Source organism: Nelumbo nucifera, chromosome 1 (genome assembly GCF_055504915.1).
Source record: "Nelumbo nucifera cultivar China Antique chromosome 1, China Antique-T2T, whole genome shotgun sequence".
Taxonomy (NCBI): Eukaryota; Viridiplantae; Streptophyta; class Magnoliopsida; order Proteales; family Nelumbonaceae; genus Nelumbo; species Nelumbo nucifera.
The window spans coordinates 211,399,335-211,425,416 of record NC_142649.1 but is presented as its reverse complement, the minus strand read 5'-3'; the positions used below and the strand labels follow the sequence as shown (position 1 = coordinate 211,425,416).

The window sequence follows — 26,082 nt, the reverse complement described above, 5'->3', positions numbered from 1 at the left end:
TTGCTAATGTCATCAAGGTGGTCATCAAAATCTACAATATCCTTCCATTTCTCAGATGAAATATAATCCAACAAGAGTATGTTTGCTGAGGACTCCTTGATGGTCAAGCGGCTATTTCCATCAGAGCCAGATTGCTTCCAACTCTTGGATGCATCTCTCGTATAAAGATGGTCCATGGGGAGCAAAAAAAATCAGTTTAGTTCAATAACACATGCCTTGCTTAGTACCATGAATTAGCACACTATATAGTCTAAGAGAACAAGGCAAACCAGATTTTTTTTTTGGACAATTTAAATTCCACAAGCCAAACCAACAATTTAATTGCTAACTTGCAAATGAAATTACCCAGCATAAAGCCATTAACTCATTGATGTCTTATCCCTGCCCTGAGCGAGGAAAGTTGCAATGTTTGGCTTATATACCCCACCCATACATCCTCTTTATGCTTTGTTTCTTTTTGGATTGGTCACAATCCTCTTCCTCCTTTTTAATTAGATCTAAAGAACTGAAAGGACAAGGAACGGCTATGATCAATATGAAATCCAAGGGTCAAAATATTGATATTATACATCCCATATCAGGCATATTGTATTGTATCTTATGGTCCCAATACACTATTTAAAGGGATTTAGCAGATTTTAATAATTTTGCATGTTAAGGGACAATATCATAATGCCCCTTTCAAAATCTAACACCAAAAAAATAAACAAGAGTTTTGGTCAAGACCATGGTTCAAAGTATCAATACACTTGATGCATAGAATTTGCGTATCGAGCATTTTGTATTGACCAAAACTCTCATTTTTTTTCTTCATATCAGGCATCAAAAGGTACAATATGATTGCCCAATATGGGGCACATCATATTCATACTTTTAACCTTGGTAAGTGTTGAGCAAGAGAAAGAAGAGAAAGAGAAGAAGGAAGAAGGAGAAGAAAGAAGAGAGGAGGCTGGCAGACTTAATGCCTCAAGAGAACTTGCTTCATGCGAGTGAAGCATTTGTATTTATACTATACTGGCCGTACAACACAAGTGGTATAGAAATTACAAAAATACCCCTGCGGGCACTAAATCTGTGTACGGTACATACAATAACATCTGTCAACACTCCCCCTCAAGTTGGAGCATAGATATCAATCATGCCCAACTTGTCACAGAGATCTTGATGTCTGGAATGGTTTAGCCCTTTTGTAAAGATGTCTGCTAGTTGGTCTTCAGAGCTGATATATGGAGTGCAAACTTCGCCTGTGATGACTTTCTCTCTGATAAAGTGCTTGTCAACTTCAATGTGCTTTGTTCTATCTTATAGTACCGGGTTAGCAGCAATACTTATAGCTGCCTTGTTATCACAGAGGAGAGTCATGGGTTTGTCCACTAGAAAACCCAACTCACCCAACAGATTCTTTATCCACATACCTTCGGCTACTCCGTGTGCCATTGCACGGTACTCAGCTTCAGCACTGGATCTAGCCACCACCGTTTGCTTCTTACTCCTCCAAGTAACAAGGTTCCCTCCTACAAAGGTGCAGTAACCACTAGTAGACCTTCTGTCACTTTGAGATCCAGCCCAATCCGCATCTGTATAAATTTCAACTCTCAAATGTCCATGCTTCTGGAATAATAAGCCAGCACTAGGGAACTTCTTAAGATACCGCAGTATCCTCTCTGCTGCTTCAAGATGAGTGGTCCTAGGTGCATGCATGAACTGGCTGAGGACACCAACAACATATGCTATGTCTAGATGGGTCCTAGAGAGGTACAACAATCTCCCTACAAGCCTCTAAAATTGCTTCACATCTTTAAGAGGTTCACCTTGGTTGTCACTTAACTTATGGTTGGGGTCAATGGGAGAGTCAACTGGCTTAACCCCAATCTTTCCAGTGTCCTTAAGTAAGTCTAGGACATATTTCCTTTGGGAGATAAAGATACCCTTTCTTGATCGGGCAACCTCAATTCCAAGGAAGTATTTGGCAGGTTCTAGATCTTTCACTTCAAACTGAGTGGCAAGAAAACCCTTCAAACTTTGAATTTCATCCTTCCAGTCACCAGTAACAATTATGTCATCCACATATACTATTAGGGCAGCCATTTTACCTTCTCCCCTTTTCACAAACAGTGTGTGATCTGACTGGCATTGCTTGTATCCCCTCTGCTGAACTGCAGTATGAAATCTGCTGAACCGAGCTCTTGATGATTGCTTCAGCCCATATAAAGACTTCTTTAACTTGCACACTTTCTGTTCATTTCCTTGAGCCAGAAAACCGGGGGGTTGAACCATATAAACTTCCTCTTTAAGGTCACCATTCAAGAAGGCATTCTTGATGTCGAGCTGATGTAGATCCCAATTCAGATTAGCAGCAAGAGAGAAAAGTACTCTAATAGAGTTCATTTTGGCAACATGGGCAAAGATTTCTGCATAATCAACTCCATATACTTGAGTAAACCCCTTTGCCACTAAACGAGCTTTATACCTCTCCACGGTTCCATCAGCCCGGTGCTTAACAGTGAACACCCATTTACATCCAACTGGATCCTTTCCCTTATGGAGATCAACAAGTTCCCACGTGCCATTCTTATGAAGAGCATCAATTTCTTCCTTCATGGCATTTGTCCATTCTGGTACTGAGAGAGCTTCTGCCACATTCTTGGGAATAGGGATACTGTCAATGGAGGTAAGGAAGGCACAAAATGAAGGTGAGATTGTCCTCATAAGAAACAAAGTTGGAAATGGGGTATTTAGTGGTGCACAACCTAACACCTTTCCTGTGGGCAATAGGAAGGTCAAGATCATTAGCAACAGGGAGGTCAGGACCATCATTGGGAGTCAAGTTACCTGAGTGAGTATGATCTTCCCCCGAGTAGTTTGATGGCACTTGAGGTACAACTTCTGGATTCTCCACAACTCTTGAACTTGGTTGGCCTTTACGACGACGAGAAAAAACATGGAAAGGTGGAGGATCAGGAAGAGAAGGGGGAGAAGGAGAAGGATTAGGAAGAGGAGGAAGCTGAACCAGTTTCTCCTCATGCCTACACTCCCCCTGAGGAGAAACAGGAAAGAAGGGCTCATCTTCAAAGAAGGTAACATCCATGGAGACATAGAATCTCCGAGAAACAGGATCAAAGCAACGATACCCTTTCTGAGAGAATGAGTAGCCAAGAAATATGCATAGGATAGCACGAGAGTCCAATTTCCCCCTGGTGGAAGATAGGTTTTGGACAAAACACCGACAACCAAAACACGAGGAGGGATAGAAAGAAGAGGGACCTTAGGGAAGAGAAACTGATGCGGGGCTTTGTACTCTAACCAACGAGAGGGCATTCGGTTAATGAGGTATGTAGAACAAAGAACAACCTCAAGCCAAAATCGTTTGGGAACATTCACATGAAGTAGTAAACCCTGTGCCACTTCAAGGAGGTGTCGGTTCTTCCGTTCAGCCATACCATTTTGTTGTGGCATGCGGGCACAAGAGCTCCGATGAAGTGAGCCATGTGAAGCAAAGAACTCCGTGAGGTCACTATGAAAAAACTCTTTTGCATTGTCTGACTGAAATATTTGTATCTCGGTCTGAAATTTGGTGAAGATCATTCGCTGAAAATCTTGGATAATTTTTAGTACTTCCTCACGGGTTCGCATTGGGTATACCCAAGTGTATTTGGAATAATCGTCAATGAAAGTAATGAAATACTTGTAGCCACTCTCAGAAGGTAAGGTAACAGGGCCCCACACATCAGAATGCACAATGTGAAAAGGAAACTCAGATTTACTATTTTTTTGAAGGAAATGAGTTCTACAATGTTTGCTTAATTGACATGTTTGACAAGAGAAACCAGAAATAGGCACTGACTTACATAGTTCTAGAAAAACAACTTTCAAGGACTCAAAAGACAAATGACCCAGGCGACAATGCCACAAATACATTTTACTCTTTCTGAACTGACTCATAAACTCTGTAACATGAAGGCCAGCCGTATTCTCCAACATATAGAGTCCATCAACCATACGTCCCCTACCAATCGTCCTCCTCGAGGCCAGATCCTGAATCACATAATAGGAAGGGAAAAATGTCACATAACAGTTTAAGGAATTTATAACACTATTGACTGAGAACAAATTCATAGGAAATTTTGGAACATGAAGAACATCAGAAAGTGTAAGGTCGAGAGGAAGAGAGAGAGTTCCCTGACCAGCTATGGAAGTGTATGATCCATCAGCTAGTCTCACTTTATCTCTTCCGGAAAGAGGGTGATAAGTTTGAAAGGAAGAGGACATACCAGTCATGTGTTTTGACGCTCCAGAATCAATGATGGAGAGTCAAGGTTGTGAGAAGCAACATGGAAAGCTGTGGCAGGATTACCTGATGTGGATGCAAATGAGGTTGTGGGAGGAGCATCCATTTGGCGAATTGTTCTACCATAAAGCTCCAGATGGTCATGAAAGGAGTTTACAATATCCTCCCTTGGGTCAGATCCAGAGTAGCTATGTTGGCCATGTGGTGTTTGAGTCACAGTAGAAGTGGAGGGCTGATTCTCCCGAGTAACCATGTTGGCCATGTGGTGTTTCTTGGTACCTTGTTGCCCGGGCCTTTTAATTACATCTAAGCCTTGCTTCTTAGGCAGATCTTGAGCCCATTTTGGTTTCCCATGAAGATCCCAACAAGTATCTTTGGTGTGCCGGGGCTTCTGACAGTTAGTGCACCACAATTTCTCCTTATCTTCTGTTTTCTTCTGGAGATCCCCTCTCCTGGAAGAAGATCCACCACTAGTAGAGGCACCCCCTTTTGCCGCCAACACAATTGCATCCCCTCCGGTGTTGTTCATCAAGTTTCTCCTGCTCTCTTCAGACTGGACAAGAGCATAGACCTCCTGAATTGATGGAAGATCCTTAGAACTGAGAATTTGTACTTTGATGGATTCATAGATAGGATTGAGACCATGCAAAAAGGAAAACACTCTTTGCTGTGAGACGAGTTTCTTATACAATTTGGTATCTTCATCACACTTCCAATCAATATTCTGGTAATGGTCCAACTCCTTCCAAACAGAGGTCAAGTCAGAGTAATAAACTGATAAACTTCTCTCCCCCTGTTGACAAGTAGATGATGTTGCTTGCAGTTGATAGATCTTGGCATAGTGTCGTAGTTTAGAATATGTGGATTTTGTCTGTTCCCATATCTCATTTGCAGTTTCAGCCCACATGAAGTTCTTCCTTATTTGTGGTTGCATAGAGATTAAGAGCCACGACATAACCATACTATTCTCCTGATCCCATCTATCATGTTCAGCATTTCCAGAAGGTGGTTCTTTGATTCTTCCATTTATATAGCCTATTTTTCCCCTTGCAGTTATGTATAACTTGATCCCTCTTGACCACTCTAGGTAATTTAACCTATCAAGAGGAACAACAGCCATAGGGAAGGATAGGTCACTGCCCCCACTCATTCCATTCAGCATTGTGGAGATTCCGGATGTGGCTGAATCTTCACTATTCATGATTCCAGGTTTAGGAGTACACAAAACCCAAGGCACACTGCCTTACAGAGCTGCTACAGTCCACAACTAGGCACTTGCTGATTTTCGGTTTCACAGAGAACCAAGCACAAACACTGCAGCTGCAGTACTAGTTTGTATGACCTACAGTTTGTAGGAGTCCACAGAACAACATATGAACACTGCGCTTGCAGTGTAACCAGATCTGAATGACCTACAGTTTTACAACTTTCATGCAACTTCTCAGTAGGAATAGAAATACAAAGTGGTAGTTCACCACACACCTAATCGGATGATACCAATTTCAGGGCAGCCGAACAGTCACCGAGTGTTTAGGGCATCAACAGTTACTTAGGGTAGCTGAATAGCAGCAACACACAAGAGAAGAGAAAAAAAAATGTAGCCGAACAGTCACCCTACTCAGATTTTAGGGCATTAACAGTCCATTGAAGAGAGCAAGAAGAGAACAATAAAAAAACTTCAGTTGAGTACCAGGTCACCCGAACAGTGGATAGGCAATACACTCTTGGACACCATCTTCTTTGCAAGCCAGAACCCTTCTTCGTACACCAGGTGATAGTTTTCTACAGTCTTCTCAGCCGAGCCACTACAGATACCAGCACCTGGGCTGGAGGATGAAAAAAAACTTCGTAGCAGAACCCTTTTCTGCGCTAGGAAGTTGAACAGTCAAGCTGATTCTATTTGGCATTGGAGACTAACTGCAACACTGGAGAATGATTTCTCTTCCTTGCCTTCGAACATCAGGAATATAGTGACCTCGGCTGGTTGTTTTCCAGGCCTGGACGGTTCCGCTCTGATACCATGTTGAGCAAGAGAAAGAAGAGGAAGAGAAGAAGGAAGGAGAAGAAAGAAGAGAGAAGAGGTTGGCGGACTTAAAGCCTCAAGAGAACTTGCTTCATGCGAGTGAAGCATTTGTATTTATACTATACTGGCCGTACAACACAAGTGGTATAGAAATTACAAAAATACCCCCGTGGGCACTAAATCTGTGTACAGTACATACAATAACATCTGTCAACAGTAAGTATAAAAGTTTTAAATCAACAAGGCTCTAAAGAACAATTTGGAAGCCATAGATGACATGAGTAAGGAAAGATTGATTTGTAACCTGCTGCTTGCACAGAAGATGTAGCCTGTATAGAATTGTACACTGTCATGGTAGGCCCAGTCCCAATGTATTAACATATTACAAATTGGGGTAACAAATTACCCAAGGGGCTGGCACTATTTTTTCTGCCTTTTATTTGGTCCCAGCTATCCCTGGACTTGGGAGGGGTGAACTGGATATGAACCTAAGCTTTGGCATATTTTTGCAGAAAGTGAGTGAGTGACCACTCTTAGATTCAAGGCCCACATTCTCACACTAGTCAGCATAAGATTTTACCATTGCACCTAGCAATGGCCCCTCCTTTCTTCAATCTATTGTATTATTTCTTATTCTTTTTCTAGTGAAAGTTCGATCAAGAAAAAAGTTTTGAAGAAAAAAAAATGATGTGCACTGCAGAAATTTCCAAAAGAATATCAACATCTTGATCTCCCCTTTCAATTGACCTTCCAAGAGGTTTTTCCTCTCAAAAATTACCTATTCCTTTCCTTCTAGATGGACCAGTTAATGGAATAAAGAAGTTCTACAAAATGCACCGGCTCCCACAAAAACCTTTAACTGGCAATAATGAATATATGAGAGTAAGTTACTAGGAACAATGACACTTAAAAATCTTAATAAATGGGTCCTGATTTGCACTGAGAAGAAGAAGAAGAAGAGGCAAATATAAATGGGCCCTTGAATAGGCACCCAAATACAAAACACTCTCAACATTCCCCCTCAAGCTGAGCATAGATATTTGTTATGCCCAAGCTCTTTCTAATGAAATGTCGTTCTATCAACTGGCGACTCTTTCTAATGAAATGTCGTTCAACCTCTATATGCTTTGTACGATCATGTTGAACAGAATTGCAGGCTATGTTTATGGCAGCTTGATTGTTGCAATATACTATCATTGGAGTATCAATCCACACTCCCGTTTCTGCCAACAAGTTCTTTATCCACAACAATTTGGAAACTCCATGAGCCATAGCTTTGTACTTTGCCTCAGCACTACATCGAGCCACGACTGGATGTTTTTTCTTTTTATCAAAAATAACAATAAGGCCATGACTGATTGTTTCTTCTCCAAGATACATCATTACCACCCACTAAGCTACAATAGCCAGAAGTAGACCGCTTATCATCAATAGAACTTGCGCAATCAGTATCAAAATAGGCCTCTACCTTCATATGCCCATGATTAGAATACAATATCCCTTTTCCTAGACATCCCTTTAAATAGGCAAGTATTCTATTCACTACTTGCATATGAGATGATCTAGGCTAGTGCATATATTGATTGACCACACTCATAGCATATGCTATATCTGGTCTAGTCAGACACAAGTAGAGAAGGCAACCGATAAGTCTTTGATACACACCTTTGTCAGGAAGGACATCTCCATCATCAACTCCCAACTTATGATTGAGACCAATTGGAGTTTCAGCTGGTTTATAATCAAATTTCCCTACCTCCTGAAACAGATCAAGGACATTTCCTCTGAGAAATATAAATGCCCCTCTTTGACCTTGCGGCCTTAATCCCTAGGAAATACCGGAGGTTTCCGAGGTCCTTAATTTCAAATTCAATAGCAAGAAAAGACTTCAATTCAGCAATTCTAGAGATATCATCCCCAATGATAACACTATCATCAACATATACTATCAACATAGTCACTTTTCCATTTGCTCTCTTGATAAACAAGGTATGGTAAACTTGAGATTATGAGAAGCCAATTTTCAAGACAGCTTTTCTATATTTGCCAAACCAAGCTCTAGGGGACTGTTTAAGGCCTTAAAGGGATTTATTCAAATGGAAAACCTTTCCTTCACTCCCAAGGATGTCTACTCCTAGAGGAAGTTCCATGTAAACTTCTTCCTGAAGGTCGCCATTAAGGAAGGCATTCTTAACATCCATTTGATACAAGGGCCAAGAGTAGTGGGCAATAAGAAACATGATAACACGGATTGAATTCATCTTGACTACTGGAGCAAAGGTTTCCTAGTAATCAATGTCATAAGATTGAGTGTACCCTTTTGCCACAAGCCAAGCTTTATACTTTTCAATTGAGTCATCAGCTTTATGCTTCAATGTGTAAACCCACTTACATCCAACAGGAACTTTTCCCTCTAGAAGAAACAATTTCACATGTCTGGTTTTTTTCAAGTGCCTCCATTTCCTGGTTCATAGCAGCATCCTAATGAGGGAACTGCATTGTCTCAATAACACTATGAGGGATAAAAACATAAGCAATGGAAGAGATATAGGCACAATAAGAGGGAGATAAGGTATTATAAGAGACATAATTTGAGATGGGATATTTAGCACATGTCCTTTTTGCTTTTGCTTTATGAACTACAATAGGAGGGTTAAGTTTAGAATCCACACTAGGAGGTTTAGTAACAGACTCAACACAAGCATCAGAAATAGGAACAGGTTCAAAATCCAAATTACCTGAGTCTGAGATGCCGGATTGTAATGGACATTCAATCTCTAGAGTCATCCTCTTTTTCCGTCTGACGAACCACTGGTGCCAAGACCGAGGAATAGGAGGCAAAGGAGGAGGTACAAGAGGATACTGCCACCATAGGGAGGGGGAGGAGAAGAAGACGAATTAACAACATCAGTTGCAGCTGGAGCAAGAATCGGCATACTAAAAGAGTCTGATCTTCACTAACATTCTCCCCTTAATAGAAGGACAGGAGGAGGAGAAGGGAGTAGACTCAAAGAATGTAACATCTTTGGACACATACCTTTTTCCAGAGCAAAGGTCATAACAACGGTACCCTTTTTAGATTGAAGAATATCCCAAGAAGACACACTTAATAGACTTTGAATCAAATTTCAACCTAGAAGGACTCATATCATGGATGAAGCAGACACACCCAAAGACCTTAAGAGGAAGATGGAGGGTATCCTCATCAAGAAAAAGGAGTTGATGAGGAGACTGGAGATGAAGTGTTCGCGAGGGAAATCTATTAATAAGATATATAGTTGTTTGTGCAGCATCCCCCCAAAACCGAGTTAGGACATACATCCGAAATGACAATCCTCTAGCAACTTTAACCACATGTCTATTTTTCCTCTCTAATACCCCATTTTGTTGGGGGTATGAGGATAGGAACTCTAGTGAAATACTCCTTCCTCTTCAAGGAAAGTTTGTAAGTGCTTCTCAAAGTATTCGTTGGCATTGTCAGATCTGATAATCTTAATCTTCTTTTCAAATTGTGTCTTCACCATATTGAAGAATCTTTTCATAATTGAAGGAAATTCATCACGACTCTTCATCAAATATAACCAGGTATGTATTAAATGAAAAGCAACATTACTTTTCTTGTTACTTGAAAAATATGTGGTTCTACATTGCTTTGATAGTTGACAGACTTTACATTGTAGACTAGAACTAGACAAGGACTTAAATAGACTAAGAAACAAAACTTCAATGAACCAAAAGATACATTCCCAAGACGGTGATGCCACAATTTCAATTGACTTAGGCCATGTTTGGTTCACTGCTCTAGGCCTCATTCTTTTAATTCTTGTTCATTCTAGGCAAGAATGAATAACATTAGAATGTTTGGTTACAAAATTCTTGCCATAGGCCACATTCTTTTTAGAATGAAAAATCAGCCCCATAGCACAAAAAATGAGTAGCCCACAGCATGAAAAATAATCATGCCCCATCTTGCTCATTTTCATTCTTTGAGGAAACTCTGCCTACAAAAGTGTTGCCATAGAGGTTTACTAGTAGGGGTGTCAATGAACTGGTTTTGGATTGGATCCAATCCGATCCAAACCTTATCAAATCGGATTTGGATGGTCCGCTATAATTATTGGATTGGGCAAATCCAAAATAAATTGGTCCATATTCTTATCAGTTTGAATTGGGCCTAAACCAAATTCCCAATAATCTGATCATGAGGCTAAACCCTTGTCTAATTTGAAATCGGTAAAAACTGAAGTTGGCATAAAAACACTTTTATGAAAGTACTTTTATAAAAACACTTTTATGAAAGCACTTTTATAAAAGTAATTTTATGAAAAGTACTTTTACGAAAGCACTTTTACAAAAGTACTTTTTATGAAAGCACTTTTATAAAAGTACTTTTACAAAAGTACTTTTACGAAAGTACTTATATTCATTCACTTTGGATTTAAATTGGACCCAATCCGATTCGTTTGCATTTTAATTTGACTGGATTGGATTGCAGAAGGTGTTGTAGTTTTTTTTTTATATATTTTATGGATTTCTCATGTTACTTTGGTGTTTGATTCAATTTTGATTAGATTGAACCCAATCCGATCCATTTACATTTTATTTGGACTAGACTGGACTTGGTTTGTATGGATTTGGACTAGATTTGGTTTAGTCCATTTGTAAATGGACCAATATTGGATTAGACCAGATTGGACCAAATCCAGTCCAATTGACAACCATATGTACTAGCAGACTACCGTGGAAACTCGCCTCGACAGACATTGACTATCGGCCATCCACTGGTAAACATCTATGCCAATAGTTTTAGAGACCTAGGTTGGCAGTTTATGAATACCGTTACAGTTTTTTTTTTTAAGAATGAAAATAAGCAACATAGGACATTTAGCAGTCAGAAGAATTCATTTTTAGGAAAAAAGTGTTTGGTTCATACCAATATTTTCTCGTTCTATCTATTTTTGCCCATTCTTGTCCATTTTAGAATTTCGTCTTGGGTAAGAATGAGAAAGAATGAGAATTGAACCAAACATGGCCTTAATTTCTCATCATGACAGGACTCAGACTGATACATTAACCCTAATTTTGGAGATTGATCAAGAAGATAAACTCCATTGGCTTCATGTCCACTGCCAATCATCTTCCCCGTATTTAGATCCTGAAAGACACAATGAGATGGAAAGAAGGTTACAGAACAATTATGAGACTTTGTAAGTGAGCTAACATATAAGAGATTTCTATGCAATTGTGGGACATGGAGAACAGATTTTAGAGAAAGGTTGTTGTTAAGTTTAGCTTCACCCAAACCTAAGAGTGGGGTCTGAAATCCATCAGCAACGGTAATCTTACCTTTCCCTAAAAAAGTTTATAAGTGGTAAAGTAGGAAGGAATACCAATCATATGATCACTGGCTCCTGTGCTAATTATCCAAGAGCTAGAGAATGGGGCATGATGACACACAAGTGCAGTACCTAATTTTGCAAAGGCATTAGAAGGTGTATGTGAACCAGCAGATGTAGGCAGCTCGCTCTTTTCAAGATGGAGTAAGATGCCTCTTAACTTTTCCATCACACCAAAGATGTCATGAGTAAATTCCTGAGCAGAAGAATTTCCCTCAAGCATATGAATCTGAGAATCATGACTAGCTATAGCAACATGAGCATTTAACTTCTTTCCAATTTTAAACTTCTTAGGATTTAGGTGGGGATTTAGTTTCCAACACCTATCCTTGGTGTGCTTCGGCTTCTTGCAATATTCATAAACTACCTCTTCAGGTTTATGTAGAGAACACTGATGTGGGACCCATGGCTGTGGTCCCCACTGTGTTCATATGACAGCACATGTAACCTTTGTTAGTTATATCAGTATTAGTTGGTAGTTATTTCAGACAGCTTGTTATTTCAGTTTATTATTGTTTTTATTTGCCATGTAAGCATTAAGGGCAATTCTGCCCTTTCCTACAATTAGTGAACAAGACATATAAATATTGAGAGGGTGGCAGCGGCAGATTCATTCGATCTGTCCCTCTTTTCCTAAACCCTTGTGTACTTCTGCTTTCTTCTTTTCTTCTTCTTCTTTCCTTCTACTTTTCTCAATCCGAAACCTTTTTGGGATTCAAGACTGACTGTAGTCTTGATTGACTACTTGGTATCAGAGCCTATCTAGGGTTTCTCATGTGTGTCTAGTCCAACCGACCACATGAGAACTGTCTAGGGCTGGAAGCTTACAAAGGACTGTTCATTGGCTGATTCTTGGAGGTTACCAGAAGGGTTTAGCAGCTGTCTGAAGGTTTGTAGAAGCTTGGAGAGTGTTTTGGTAATCAGGAAGAATCAGAGAAGGTTCAAAGGATCAATATTAGGGTCAGGTTGCGATTGAAGGTAGCGATCAGAGTTTTCTGGGTAAGTTTTTATCTTTCCTTGATATCGTTGTTAGTCAAAGATAGGTTGGACCTATCTAGGAGGAGCGGCTGAACTCCCCTTTATTTTCTCAGAGGCGATCAGTTTTTTCTTTTAGGGTTTGTCATTAACCCTACAGCCAGACTTGACTGTGAATCCTTTTGGAAGGTGCGACTGAGCACTGTTTATGTTCTCACAAAGTTTTTCCTAACCCTACGATTAAAACCCTAATTCTGCTTCAGCATTACAGATTGTTTTCTAAGTGGTTTCTAGACCTGTTTCGGCTTCAGAGCCTGTTTTGGGGGTGAGAACTGTTATCGGACTGCTTATATCCTGACTGCCGATTGGTTTCAGATCAGATCTGAACTGATCTCATACAGATTTCTGACTGTGATCAGTTATTTAAGTGTTGTTTTCTATTGCAGTAGCCCTAATAGTTCTTAATTACTGATTCTTAACCAAGAATGGAGTTCAAAAATCAGGGGGAAGGTGTCTTTGGGAACAACAGTTCTGGTAATATGTCTGAGACTGCGTTTCAGATTACAACTGTGAGATTTGACGGATCCAATTACTTGGAATGGGCCCAATCGGCCATGATGGCTATTGGGGGAAGAGGAAAACTTAGCTACCTATTGGGAGATGTGAAAGAACCTTCCAAGGAGAACCCAATGTATACCAAGTGGGTTCAGGAGAACTACTTGGTTATGACATGGCTGTGCAACTCTATGCAGCCACATATCAGCCGAAATTATTTGTGGGCAAAAATAGCCATTGTTTTCTAAGTGGTTTCTAGACCTGTTTCGGCTTCAGAGCCTGTTTTGGGGGTGAGAACTGTTATCGGACTGCTTATATCCTGACTGCCGATTGGTTTCAGATCAGATCTGAACTGATCTCATACAGATTTCTGACTGTGATCAGTTATTTAAGTGTTGTTTTCTATTGCAGTAGCCCTAATAGTTCTTAATTACTGATTCTTAACCAAGAATGGAGTTCAAAAATCAGGGGGAAGGTGTCTTTGGGAACAACAGTTCTGGTAATATGTCTGAGACTGCGTTTCAGATTACAACTGTGAGATTTGACGGATCCAATTACTTGGAATGGGCCCAATCGGCCATGATGGCTATTGGGGGAAGAGGAAAACTTAGCTACCTATTGGGAGATGTGAAAGAACCTTCCAAGGAGAACCCAATGTATACCAAGTGGGTTCAGGAGAACTACTTGGTTATGACATGGCTGTGCAACTCTATGCAGCCACATATCAGCCGAAATTATTTGTGGGCAAAAATAGCCATTGTTTTCTAAGTGGTTTCTAGACCTGTTTCGGCTTCAGAGCCTGTTTTGGGGGTGAGAACTGTTATCGGACTGCTTATATTCTGACTGTCGATTGGTTTTAGATCAGATCTGAACTGATCTCATACAGATTTCTGACTGTGATCAGTTATTTAAGTGTTGTTTTCTATTGCAGTAGCCCTAATAGTTCTTAATAACTGATTCTTAACCAAGAATGGAGTTCAAAAATCAGGGGGAAGATGTCTTTGGGAACAACAGTTCTGGTAATATGTCTGAGACTGCGTTTTAGATTACAACTGTGAGATTTGACGAATCCAATTACTTGGAATGGGCCCAATCGGCCATGATGGCTATTGGGGGAAGAGGAAAACTTAGCTACCTATTGGGAGATGTGAAAGAACCTTCAAGGAGGACCCAATGTATACCAAGTGGGTTCAGGAGAACTACTTGGTTATGACATGGCTGTGCAACTCTATGCAGCCACATATCAGCCGAAATTATTTGTGGGCAAAAATAGCCAAGGAGATCTGGGATGTAATGAAAGAGACCTACTCCCAACCCCTTAATGTTGCTAGAGCCTATGAATTGAAGTGTGAGGTAAATAACCTCAAACAAGGAGAGAAACCAGTCTCTGTTTATTTCTCTACCTTGAAATCTCTATGGCATGAAATTGATCATCTGGAGACTCTTGAGTGGGAAAGTCCGAAAGATGCATAGACCCATAGAAAGCAAGTCGAGACCAATAGGGTGTTTGAATTTCGGGTTGGCCTGAATTCAGATTATGACATTGTGAGCCAGCAGATACTGACAAGAGACAGTGTGACCCTCTCTCAAACATACTCCCTGGTGCATAGTGAAGAGACCAAGAGGAAGGTTATGATGCAACATCAACCCTTTCCCCCAGCCCTAGCGGTAGTTAAACCTAAGTCTGGGGGTGATACAGAAAGGGACATGAAGAAGGAAGATAAACGGGATCTGGTATGTGAACATTGCAAGAAACCCAAGCATACGAAAGATACATGTTGGAAGCTCCATCCTCATTTAGTCTCAGCAAAATTGAAGAATAAAAGAGGTAATGCTCATATGGTTGTGAATACTGATTCTGCATCCTCATCGGGCACAAAAGGCACGCCCCTAGACACCTTAGCTGCAGTTCGGGCTGCCCTAATACAGTTGGAAAAGGAGGTTGGGAATTCAGCTCAGTCATCTCAGTCATCATCAGCTCCTAACACATCAGCCTTTGCTCATTCAGGTACTCGGGCCTTAGCTTACCATGCTTCAGCTCCAGGTAATACTGAACATTGTTGGGTAATAGACTCAGGTGCATATGACCATATGACTAGCTTTCCATCACTGTTCACTACTTATCACTTATCTTCTGGTAGAGATAAAATATCCATTGCTGATGGCTCCCTTGTTCCCATTTCTGGCAAGGGTGACATCAAGTTATTTGATACTATCTCCTTATCCTCAGTCTTGCATGTTCCTAAACTTGATACTAATTTGCTTTCAGTCAGTAGTATTACAAAACACAGAACTGTTCATTAACCTTTTTCCCTGACCGATGTGTTTTTTAGGACTTGGAGACGAGGAAGGTGATTGAGACTGGCCGTGAGACGAATGGGATCTATCTGCTTGGAGAGAGTTCTCATTGGAAAGAGCCTGTGGATAAGAAGTCTTTTGTTTCTCAGTCTATGAGTCCGGTTATGCTCTGGCATAATCGGTTAGGTCATTTATCTTTTCGGTCTTTGAAGAGTCTCTTTCCTAATTTGTTTGAGTCTATTGATGTGTCAAATTTGAGATGTGAGAGTTGTGAGCTTGCAAAACATTGTAGAACATCTTATTCCTTGAGTAATAAAAGAAGTAGTAATTCTTTTGATGTTGTGCATACCGATGTTTGGGGCCCGTATCACATCCCTTCTATGGGGGGGGGGTACAAATATTTCCTGTTGTTTGTTGATGACTATACCCGTTTTTCTTGGGTTTACCTTATGCGTTCTCGAGATGAGGTTCCCGCTCTGACCCAAACCTTTCGTCAGATGATTTTAACCCAGTTTGGGGTCAAAATCAAAATCCTCAGATCTGATAATGCAAAAGAATACTTTGCCAAGCCACTGGCCTCTTATCTACTCGATCATGGGGTTATTCACCAGAGCACTTGTCCTTATACACCACAGTAGAATGGGGTTGCCGAGAGGAAGAATAGGCACATTTTGGAGGTGGCTAGAAGCATTATGTTTACCTCCAATGTGCCTATCCGTTTCTGGGGAGATGCTATCCTCACGGCAGTGTATCTCATTAATCGGGTTCCCTCACAGGTTCTTGACATGAAGCCTCCGTTTACCCTTCTATACCCAAACGAGGAATTATTTACTGTTCCTCTTAGAACCTTTGGTTGCACCTGCTTTGTTCAGATTCTTGGACCTCATCATTCCAAATTTGATCCTAAGGCCTCCAAATGCATTTTTCTCAGTTATGCACAAACTCAAAAGGGTTATTGCTACTATGATCTTGTTTTCGGGAGGAGATTTGTCTCGATGGATGTCACTTTCTTTGAGGAGGTACCCTATTACCCTAGGGTTTCTCCTCAGGGGGAGAGTAGTGAGAATTTGGGTCTTTTTCCTCAGGGGGAGCGCAGTGAGAGTGAGGTTAACTCATCCGAGGTTCCTTTACCCATTCCATTGAGTGATGAGGGTTGTCAGAGGGATCAGGAGTTGAAAGTCTATCACAGGCGGTGGAGGCAGGTTGATTTTGGTCATTAGCAGTCCAGGCCAGCCCCAGTTCCTTCTACGGATCCAGATCCAAGTACTATAGTCCCCTTATCAGATCCAGGTCCCACTGAGATACCTTCCACTGTTGCTACTTCCCTTCCTTCGAATGACCTTGACCTCCCTATTGCAGTCCGTAAAGGGAAACGGCGTTGCACCACATCCACAGCTCATTGCATTTCCTAGTTTCTGTCCTATGATCGCCTGTCTCCCTCTTATAGGTCCTTTCTCACTTCCATTGCTGATATTCCTATCCCCAGAACAGTGTAAGAAGCCTTGTTCGTTCTTGACTGGAAAGATGCAAGGAGGGTTGAAATGGATGCCCTTTTGAGAAATAATACTTGGGAGCTAGTTGACCTACCCAAAGGGAAGAAACTGGTTGGATGTAGATGGGTATTTATTGTGAAACATAATGTTGATGGTTCCATTGAAAGGTACAAAGCCCGGTTGGTTGCAAAAGGATTTACTCAGACTTATGGTATAGACTACTTGGAGACTTTTGCCCCAATAGCAAAGATGACCACTATTCGAGTTCTGTTAGCCCTTGCAACAAGTTATTCTTGGCCTTTGTTCCAGATGGACGTTAAAAATGCCTTTCTAAACGGAGACTTACAGGAAAAAATCTACATGCACTTACCCCCTAGATTTTATGATGTAGAGACAGGTAAGAAGGTTTGCCGACTAAATAAGGCATCGTATGAACTAAAGTAGTCCCCTAGAGCTTGGTTTGATAGATTTAGACTAGCCCTTGGAAAATTCGGCTATGTACAGGCCTAGTCAGATCATACATTGTTCGTTAAAAGAGTAAATTCTTCTTTAACCTTGCTGGCCGTATATGTGGATGATATTGTAGTGACAGGGAATGATAATAGTGAGACTGAGTCCCTCAAACAACTCCATCAAGAGTTTGAGGTCAAAGATCTTGGTGCACTACGGTACCTTTTGGGTATTGAGGTTGCTAGATCTAAACAAGGGATCTTTATCTCTCAGAGAAAATATGTTCTAGATCTGTTGGCGGAAACTGGAAAGTTAGGTGTCAAGCTTGCTGATACACCCATTGAACAGAATCACAGGATCAATGCAGAGGGCGAGGGGAGCCTCTTGAAGACAAAGTTATGTTCCAACGGTTGGTTGGAAAGCTCCTATATCTCTGTCTCACTCGGCCAGATATCAGTTATGCAGTTAGTGTTGTCAGCCAATACATGCATTCCCCTAGAACTACTCATCTTCTTGCGGCAGAGAGAATATTAGCATACTTGAAGAGATGCCCGGGTAGGGGTATACTGTTCAAGAACGATAATCACATGAAGGTGGAGGTCTATACAGATGCTGATTAGGCTAGGAGTGCTGATGACAGGAGGTCTACCTCTGGATATTGTGCCCTTGTAGGAGGTAACCTTGTCTCTTGGAGGAGTAAGAAACAAAGTGTTGTTTCTCGCTCTAGTGCCGAAGCTGAATACCGGTCGATGGCTAATGGAGTGGCTGAAGTCACTACTTGAAGAGTTGGGTATTGATTATGAGAAGCCCTTGATGTTGTATTGCAAAAATCAGGCGGCTATTAATATAGCTCATAGTCCGGTGCAGCATGACAGAACTAAACATATCGAAGTTGATCGACATTTTGTCAGAGAAAGGGTCTCATCTCAAGAAGTGTGTCTCCTGTATATCACCTCCAACATGCAGCTCGCAGATCTTCCCACCAAGGCTGTTCCAAGGAAGAAGTTATAGGCAGACCTATGCAAGTTGGAAATGACAAATATCTATTCCCAACTTGAGGGGGAGTGTAGAGAACACTGATGTGGGCCCCACGGCTGTGGTCCCCACTGTGTTTGTATGACAGCACATATAACCTTTGTTAGTTATATCAGTGTTAGTTGGTAGTTATTTCAGACAGCTTGTTATTTCAGTTTATTATTGTTTTTATTTGCCATGTAAGCATTAAGGGCAATTCTGTCCTTTCCTACAATTAGTGAACATAACATATAAATATTGAGAGGGTGGCGGCGGCAGATTCATTCGACCTGTCCCTCTTTTCCTAAACCCTTGTGTACTTCTGCTTTCTTCTTTTCTTCTTCTTCTTTCCTTCTACTTTTCTCAATCCAAAACCTTTTTGGGATTTAAGACTGACTGTAGTCTTGATCGACTACTGTTTACTAGAACTCTGTTTGGGTTTTGTGGACACAAGAGTTGTGTGCTCACCTACAGGTACTTGCATCATGGCATTCCTCCTACTCTTTTCATTCTCCACTAGAGAATATGCTGTGGAGAGTGACAAAATATTAGCACAAAGGATATGTTGCCTGGTGAAGTCATAATCAGCATTCAGTCCAGCAAGAACATAAAAAACTTGATTTTTCACAACATACTTCCTAGGAATCCACAGGATTGATATTTGCATATATTTTGACAGTCTTCTGATTTGTTTTTTTTATCTCATTTCTGAACCACCAAGGACTCTTTTCTTCTCCTCTCAGCTAGCTTAGGATCACTTTAGAGTCCCCTTTGATTACCAATTTCTGAATGCCTAACTCCATTGCTTTTTGTAAGCCAAACAAAACTGCCTCCAACTCAGCTTTGTGGAATTTCCTTCCCCATGGTCCCGAGAACAACCCCAAAATTTATCCCTTATCATTTCTTAACACTCCTTTCCAGAAGGGCCTAGATTGCCAATACTGCTACCATTGACATTCAGTTTAAGGAAATCAGGTGTTGGTGGATCCCACTGTTGCGTAAGTTTTTTCTTGGAAGAGAAGGACCCTGCAATCACCCTCCAATTTCTGAGTAAGTCGTCAACAGTAAATTCAGAAAACAAATTCACTGTTTTTACCCAGTGCACTACTTTCACCAGCACGTTGTCGAGCAAAAAAATCTACACATCTTCCTTGCCTTTGAAAATTCTGAGATTTCTTTCTTCCCAAATCAACCATAATACAATAGCCCTTGTACATCTTCACATCATCCCCCCTTTTCCTTGGCCATCTATAAGGTAGATGGATCAAAAAGCCTATCTAAATTTCTCGGAGTAGTCCACCTACAACCAAAAAATGCAAAAATTCTTTCCCAAATATGACCTGCAAAGGGGCAATAAATGAAAAGATGAAAGGCAATTTCACCATCTAAATTGCACAAGATACACCTGTTTGCATGTGCTGATTGCACCATGGTAAACTTCTCAGCAAAAAGCACCCACTTTGGGGGGGGGACAGGACGGCTCCAAATTTCCTTAACTGGGAATGAGACAGAAGGGGATTGTGGGGTAGTCAAGGCTTCAAAAAAGGACGAAACACTAAAGATCCCTGAAGGATGACTAGTCCAAATCTGAGTGTCTCTCTTCTACTGCAGTCAAGGTACACCCCACAACAAAAGGAGATTGGACACATGAATCAATTCCAAGTCTCTAACATTTCTCTGGAATCCTAATTTCCACCCAAACCCCAAGAGCAAGGGAGAAGGAATTAAGAAGTCAAAAATAGGTTTACCCTTAAGAGATGATAAAGCAAACAAAGAGGGAAATGAGATCCTCTAGGGATTTTCAACCACCCAAAGTCTTACTTTATTCCCCATGTTTAGGTCATACCTGATGTGATTGAGGAAAAGCAGAATGTTAAGTGAAATTACAAATGGGCCTTTGAATAGGCACCCAAATACAAAACAAGTAAAATGACATAAATGCCCTTGCACTCTCAACAGATAACACCCCACGCCAGTGACCCAGTGATAAAATACATGGATCCCACAGTGAGTGGTTGAATGGTTGTGGGCCCCATGTATTTTATGACTGGAGTGGAGTGTTATTAGTGGTTCCACAGCCTGCTGAACAGCTATTATGTTCAGCTAATCCTATCTCCTAGAAAAGACCTTTAAGAGATCAATAGTTTCACAAGGGAGTAAAGGAGATGCATAATCCCATCCACTTTCTCCACTATCTGAAGTCAAACTTCACAAACTGTAGTTCAGATTGATGGTTAGGATATGTCCCATAGAAACTATATCCACATTCTTCATTGTAGGACCTACAAAAGGCTGAAAGCTATTTCAAACCTGAGATTAATCTTAAGTTATAGAATCCCAACATCGCTAACTAGACAGTCTTCAACACTTTTTGGAAATTTTTAATGTTCCATGAATACACATTAAGACAATTTTGAAAGCACAAAGCTTGAAGCTTTGAAGTGACAGCACAGTTCTACCACATGTTATTTTTTCCAATTTTACTTACTGATTAAGTACATCAATTTCTTCTTAAAAATATTATAGGTTAGATCTTTTTCTAAACAGTGGAGTATTTTTTTTAACAGTGACATATTATACTTGCTAAAAAGAAAAAAAAAAGCATAAAAGTTCCTTTGTACACCGAGGGACTGTACAGTGAAGATGTCTCAAATTTTTCCCAACAGCTTATGAGTAGAAAACCAAGAGCACACAATGACTTCTATACATTCTTTTTTTTCAGCCCAAGTATTCTAAAAGTCACTAGTGGAAGATTCTCCACAACACTCTGCCTTTATCACTTAGCTGCCATGCTCTCAACAGCTGCACCACCAACTCTGGGAAGCACCCCTTCTAGTTAAATAAGCTGAGGGATAGTACCCAAATTAGCCTAGCAAAGTAACAATACAAGATGCAGTTCACTTATTCATCTTCATAATTCTAGAGCACAGCGGGTTATCCAATGCCATACATCTCCTAATGAGACTGCCCTTAGTGAGGCATTTTCCTGGTACTACAGTCCATCTCCCCCCCTCCAAAAAAGAAAAAACTTTGGACAGTACATGAGCCCGCCATAACTTGATATGAGATTATGAGTAGACCTGGCAATTGTGTGGGTGGGTCGGGTTCGGGTTGGGTCAGGACAGTTTGGGTTGATTTCAGGTCGGGCTGAATTCCGGGTTGAGTTATCAAATGCTAGACCCTAACCCTAAATGTTCGGGTTAGAGTTGACCCATGAATCAATCTGGGTCATCCCAAAAAATAACTAAACTTTAAAAAAATAAAGAAAAACTATGAAAATGCCAAAGTTAAAGGAATTAACCTTAAAATTCCAAATATAAAATAAAAAAATTGAACATTTAACAATTTAAAGAGTAAACAATAAAGAGTAAAGACTAAATAGAAAAAATTAAAGAGTGGAAACTTCTAACAATGCATAAATAGTCCCAATTAGACTTTGACAATCAGGTCAGCGGGTTGACCCATGACCCAACCTAACCCAACCCAGTTTTTTTGGGTTAGGTTGGGTTGGGTTGGGCCATTCTCACATTAAGGTAGCTAAATATGAGACCCTAACCCTGTTTTTTCGGGTTGGGTTGGGTCAACTTTTTGCCGGGTCTAATTATGAGGGAAGTCATTCATAGGCTAGCTGTCTAGCTTCTTGAAAAAAGGAGTTCACTTAGGAGCCTGAGTTCTCCCAAACTCACACTTTACTATCATCTGCTCTTAGTTGAGGAATGATGCCTTGGGTTGTGAACAGAAGCTCGACCATGGGTTCTAATTCCCAGTTGTTTAGATTCCTCCTAATTGCAGGGTTTCACACAACAGCAACATTCACAAATTCAAAACAGTCATTGGCCAAAGCCTCTCTGTCACACACTGCCAAATATATGGAGGGGAATGCCTCTGGGGCTGTCAATCAACTACAAAAGTCTAAAACCCAATTTGACATCAGATCTAATTATTCCAGATTCATATGATCCTTTTATACTACTGGATTGGATTTGTATTTTTCAACAATAATTAGATTGGATGTGGATTTAGCCCCACCCAATCCAATTAAGACCCAGGTCCAGTTAAATTCAATATTTCATATTTATATAAATTAATAAGTAAACAACTTTTTAATTTTTTGTTTTTTCTTTATTTCAAAGAATATAAAGTAGACTCTAATTAAACCCAAATCTGATCCGAGCCCTAGATCCAATAAGATTTCATATCAGAACAGATTGGATTCAGATGTGGCTGGATCCAATCTGAACCAGACCTGATTACAGCCCTAAAGTCCCTAAGCGGCAGGTGCATGAGACAGCTTACAAAACTGTATTTGTGACCCATCTCTCATAGGATGCTGAACAGCCTTATGTGGATATTCGCCTTCCAAAGTACTATTCATGGTTTTTCATCCCAAATTTAGACACGATCACCTGCCTCCATAAACTATCCCACTTCTTGTTAAATATCCAAAGCCATTTGCCTAATACGGCATTATGGCTTTGTTGAATGTTCACAAAATTTTCATCCCCAGCACACCGACATGTTTGGGACTACACACCTTCCTCCAATTAACCAAGTGTGGTTTCAGCTTGCCTTTCCCATGCTAGTATCTTGTACATTTTAAGAGAATAAATAAATAATTCTACTTTTCAAATCTGCATTAGATAAGAGTAGGCGATCAAGACTACAATCAGCCTTGAATCCTAATGGATTTCAGATTAGAAAAGTTAGAAGAAAAGTAAGGAAAAGAAGAAAAGAGAGGAGAAGAACAGGAGAACACAAAGGTTTGAAATGAGGGACAAATTTTCTAATTGATCTGCTGCCGCCACTCTCTTAGTATTTATAGGTTGTGTTCAGTACATAGAGGAAAGAACAGATCTGCCCTTAATACTTACATGACAAATAAAGCAAATAACAAACTGAAATAACAAGCTAATGTTATGAGCACCCACACCACGCGGCAGCAGTTGAGGCAGCAACACACGCACGGTAGGCACCGCGCAGCGGCGGCACCATGAGCCACGCACGGCACCGTGCGCGCGCACCGCACAGCAGCGGCACCGCGCGCACACGCCGCGCAGCAGCGGTACAATGAGCCGCGCACGGCACCGTGCGCACGCACCGCGCAGCAGCAGCACCGCGCGCACACACCGCGCAGCAGCGGCACCTTGAGCCGCGCACGGCACCGCGCGCACGCACCGCGCGGCAGCGGCACCACGCACAACACCGCGCGCACCACGCGGCGGCAGCACCATGAGCGCGCACACGCAGCAGCAGCAGAGCGGGGCCCACACGACAGCTCATAGGGTGGGCCCACCCTTATCCAAAAACGTCAAGGGAACGCATGTTTCCCTCATCCCTTATCCCATTCGTCCTTATCTTATCCCCTTTTCTTAGAAGGATTTTTAGTACCATTAAAAGCAAGTAGTTTAATTAGGAGTAGGAGTTTGAGTCCGTTAGGACTAGTCTAGCCAAATCCAACAAGGAAACCTCCTCTTGTAATCTCCTATTTAAGGAGACGCTATTACTGAATGAAGTATCGAATTTTGCAGTCAAGAAAGGAAGTAAGGAGAGTTCGGTGATCTCTTGGACAAATCACCCCCCACGACAGTCAAAATAGGGCCTGTACGCAAGGCCAAGGGCAAGGAAAGGTCCGAGGCTCTGACGGCGGAACGACCCGTGACACGATCCTACGCTCGGGCCCATAACATCTTGGTATCAGAGCCAACCGTCATGGGAGAACAGGAGCCGCTGTCTTGCAGAATCCATGAACTGGAGCATAGGCTCACTGAAACCAGTATGGAGGTCCGAGAGGTCAAGGAGGACGTTCGGGAGCTACGTCGCCTGTTAGAAGCGTTCCTCTCCAACAAAGATAAGAACTCGGAAGGGCTAGCCTCTACCAGCAGTCGCCGCACGGATGGGACAGGATCAGCCAACAAACATCAAGCCGCAGCACCGATGGCTGCAGTTGTTCCCAAATACAGCCGGCTTGAATTTCCATCTTACGACGGCACCGGAGACCCATTAGGATGGTTGTACCGCTGCGAGCAGTTCTTCCGCAGCCAGCGCACGGATGACAGAGACAAGGTCAGCCTGGCAGCCTTCCACCTTACGGAAGAGGCACAACTTTGGTTCTACCGCGTGGAGCAAGAAGAACCAGGGCTCAGCTGGGAGCAGTTCAGGTCCTATTGCCTCCTTAGGTTTGGACCCCCAATGATGAGCAACCCGCTGGGAGAGCTCATCAATCTCAAGCAAGGGGGAACCGTGGCTGAATACCAACGCCAGTTCCAAACCCTGCTTGCCAGAGCAGCCACAGTTAGGTCGGATCAGCAAGTGGACATGTTCACAGCAGGGCTGATAGAGCCCCTAAGGGTAGACGTTGAGATGCAGCATCCCCCTAATCTGGTTACAGCAATGAACCTCGCCCGCGCCTTTGAGCGAAAGATGCAGCTCGCTCAGGGACCCTCTAGCATTAGACGGCCAGCCATGGGCACCGTCGAGGCCAGCGGGAGTGTCTACCCCTGCGCCCAGCAGAGAACAGAGGACCCACCCGGGTTACCCCTCCAGACCGGTATCACAGACAGGGAGCAGCAGGGTGTCACCCCCCATTAGGCGCCTGTCCCGAGCCGAGATGGCAGAACGGCGCGCGAAGGGACACTGTTTCAACTGTGATGATCTATACTCCGCAGGGCATAGATGCAAGAAACTGTTATGCCTTCTAGTAGACGAGACAGAAGAGGATGAGGAAGAGCCGTCACCAACTGAACCAGAGATCTCGCTCCACGCCATCACGGGTATCAGAACCTCCCAGACAATGCAGCTAAAGGCTCTAGTGACGAGGAGACCCGTGCGCATTCTGGTGGACTCGGGAGCACCCACAACTTCATCAGCAATCAGGCGGCCCGCGAGCTAGAGTTGCCCATGGAAGCCAGGCCACAACTACAGGTAGCCGTGGCAAATGGGGAAAGAGTGCACAGCCCCGGTATCTGCAGGAACACCGAAATTCAGGTGGGAAAAGAATCCTTCCGGGCAGATTTATTTGTACTGTCCTTGGACGAATTTGACATCGTCCTAGGCGTCAAATGGCTGATCACCTTAGACCCAATTCTGTGGGACTTCGCTGCCCTGACTATGACTTTCCACTTGGATGGCAAACCAGTTACCTGGCAGGGAACCAGGACAAGGACCAAGACACAATTGCATGCACTCCAGGGGGAGAATTCGCACGCCACGGATGTGGAGAGACTTCTCACCGATTACTCGGTTGTTTTCCAAGAACCCAAGGGCCTCCCCCCTCCTAGAGCCTGCGACCACCGGATCCCTCTAATTGTAGGGTCAGACCCGGTCGTGGTGCGACCCTATCGCTACCCCCACCGGCAGAAAGATGAGCTAGAGAAGCAATGCGCAGACATGCTACAGCAAGGGATCATTCGACCCAGCCACTCCCCTTTTTCCTCCCCAGTTCTGTTGGTACCCAAAAAGGAGGGAACTTGGAGATTTTGTGTAGACTATAGGGAACTCAACAGCCGAACCATCAAGGATAAGTTCCCGATCCCCATCGCAGATGAATTATTGGACGAACTCCACGGCGCACAGTTCTTCTCAAAGTTAGAC

The 26,082-nt window shown here is 42.1% G+C and overlaps 1 protein-coding gene across 4 annotated transcripts in view; it reads right to left on the bottom strand.

Annotated features, from left to right (window-relative positions):
• LOC104588827 (ER membrane protein complex subunit 8/9 homolog) overlaps positions 1–26,082 on the bottom strand; it is a 33,894-nt gene that overhangs the window by 547 nt on the left and 7,265 nt on the right. Inside the window, exon 4 of one of the 4 annotated variants that reach the window (XM_088896087.1) lies at positions 1–505. In XM_088896087.1, coding sequence (XP_088752213.1) covers positions 415–505 — 91 coding nt within the window. In that variant the 3' untranslated portion in view covers positions 1–414. Of the gene's footprint in view, positions 25,345–26,082 lie in introns of those variants that run through there. The other 3 variants (XM_088896088.1, XM_088896086.1, XM_088896085.1) reach the window with 3 other exon arrangements.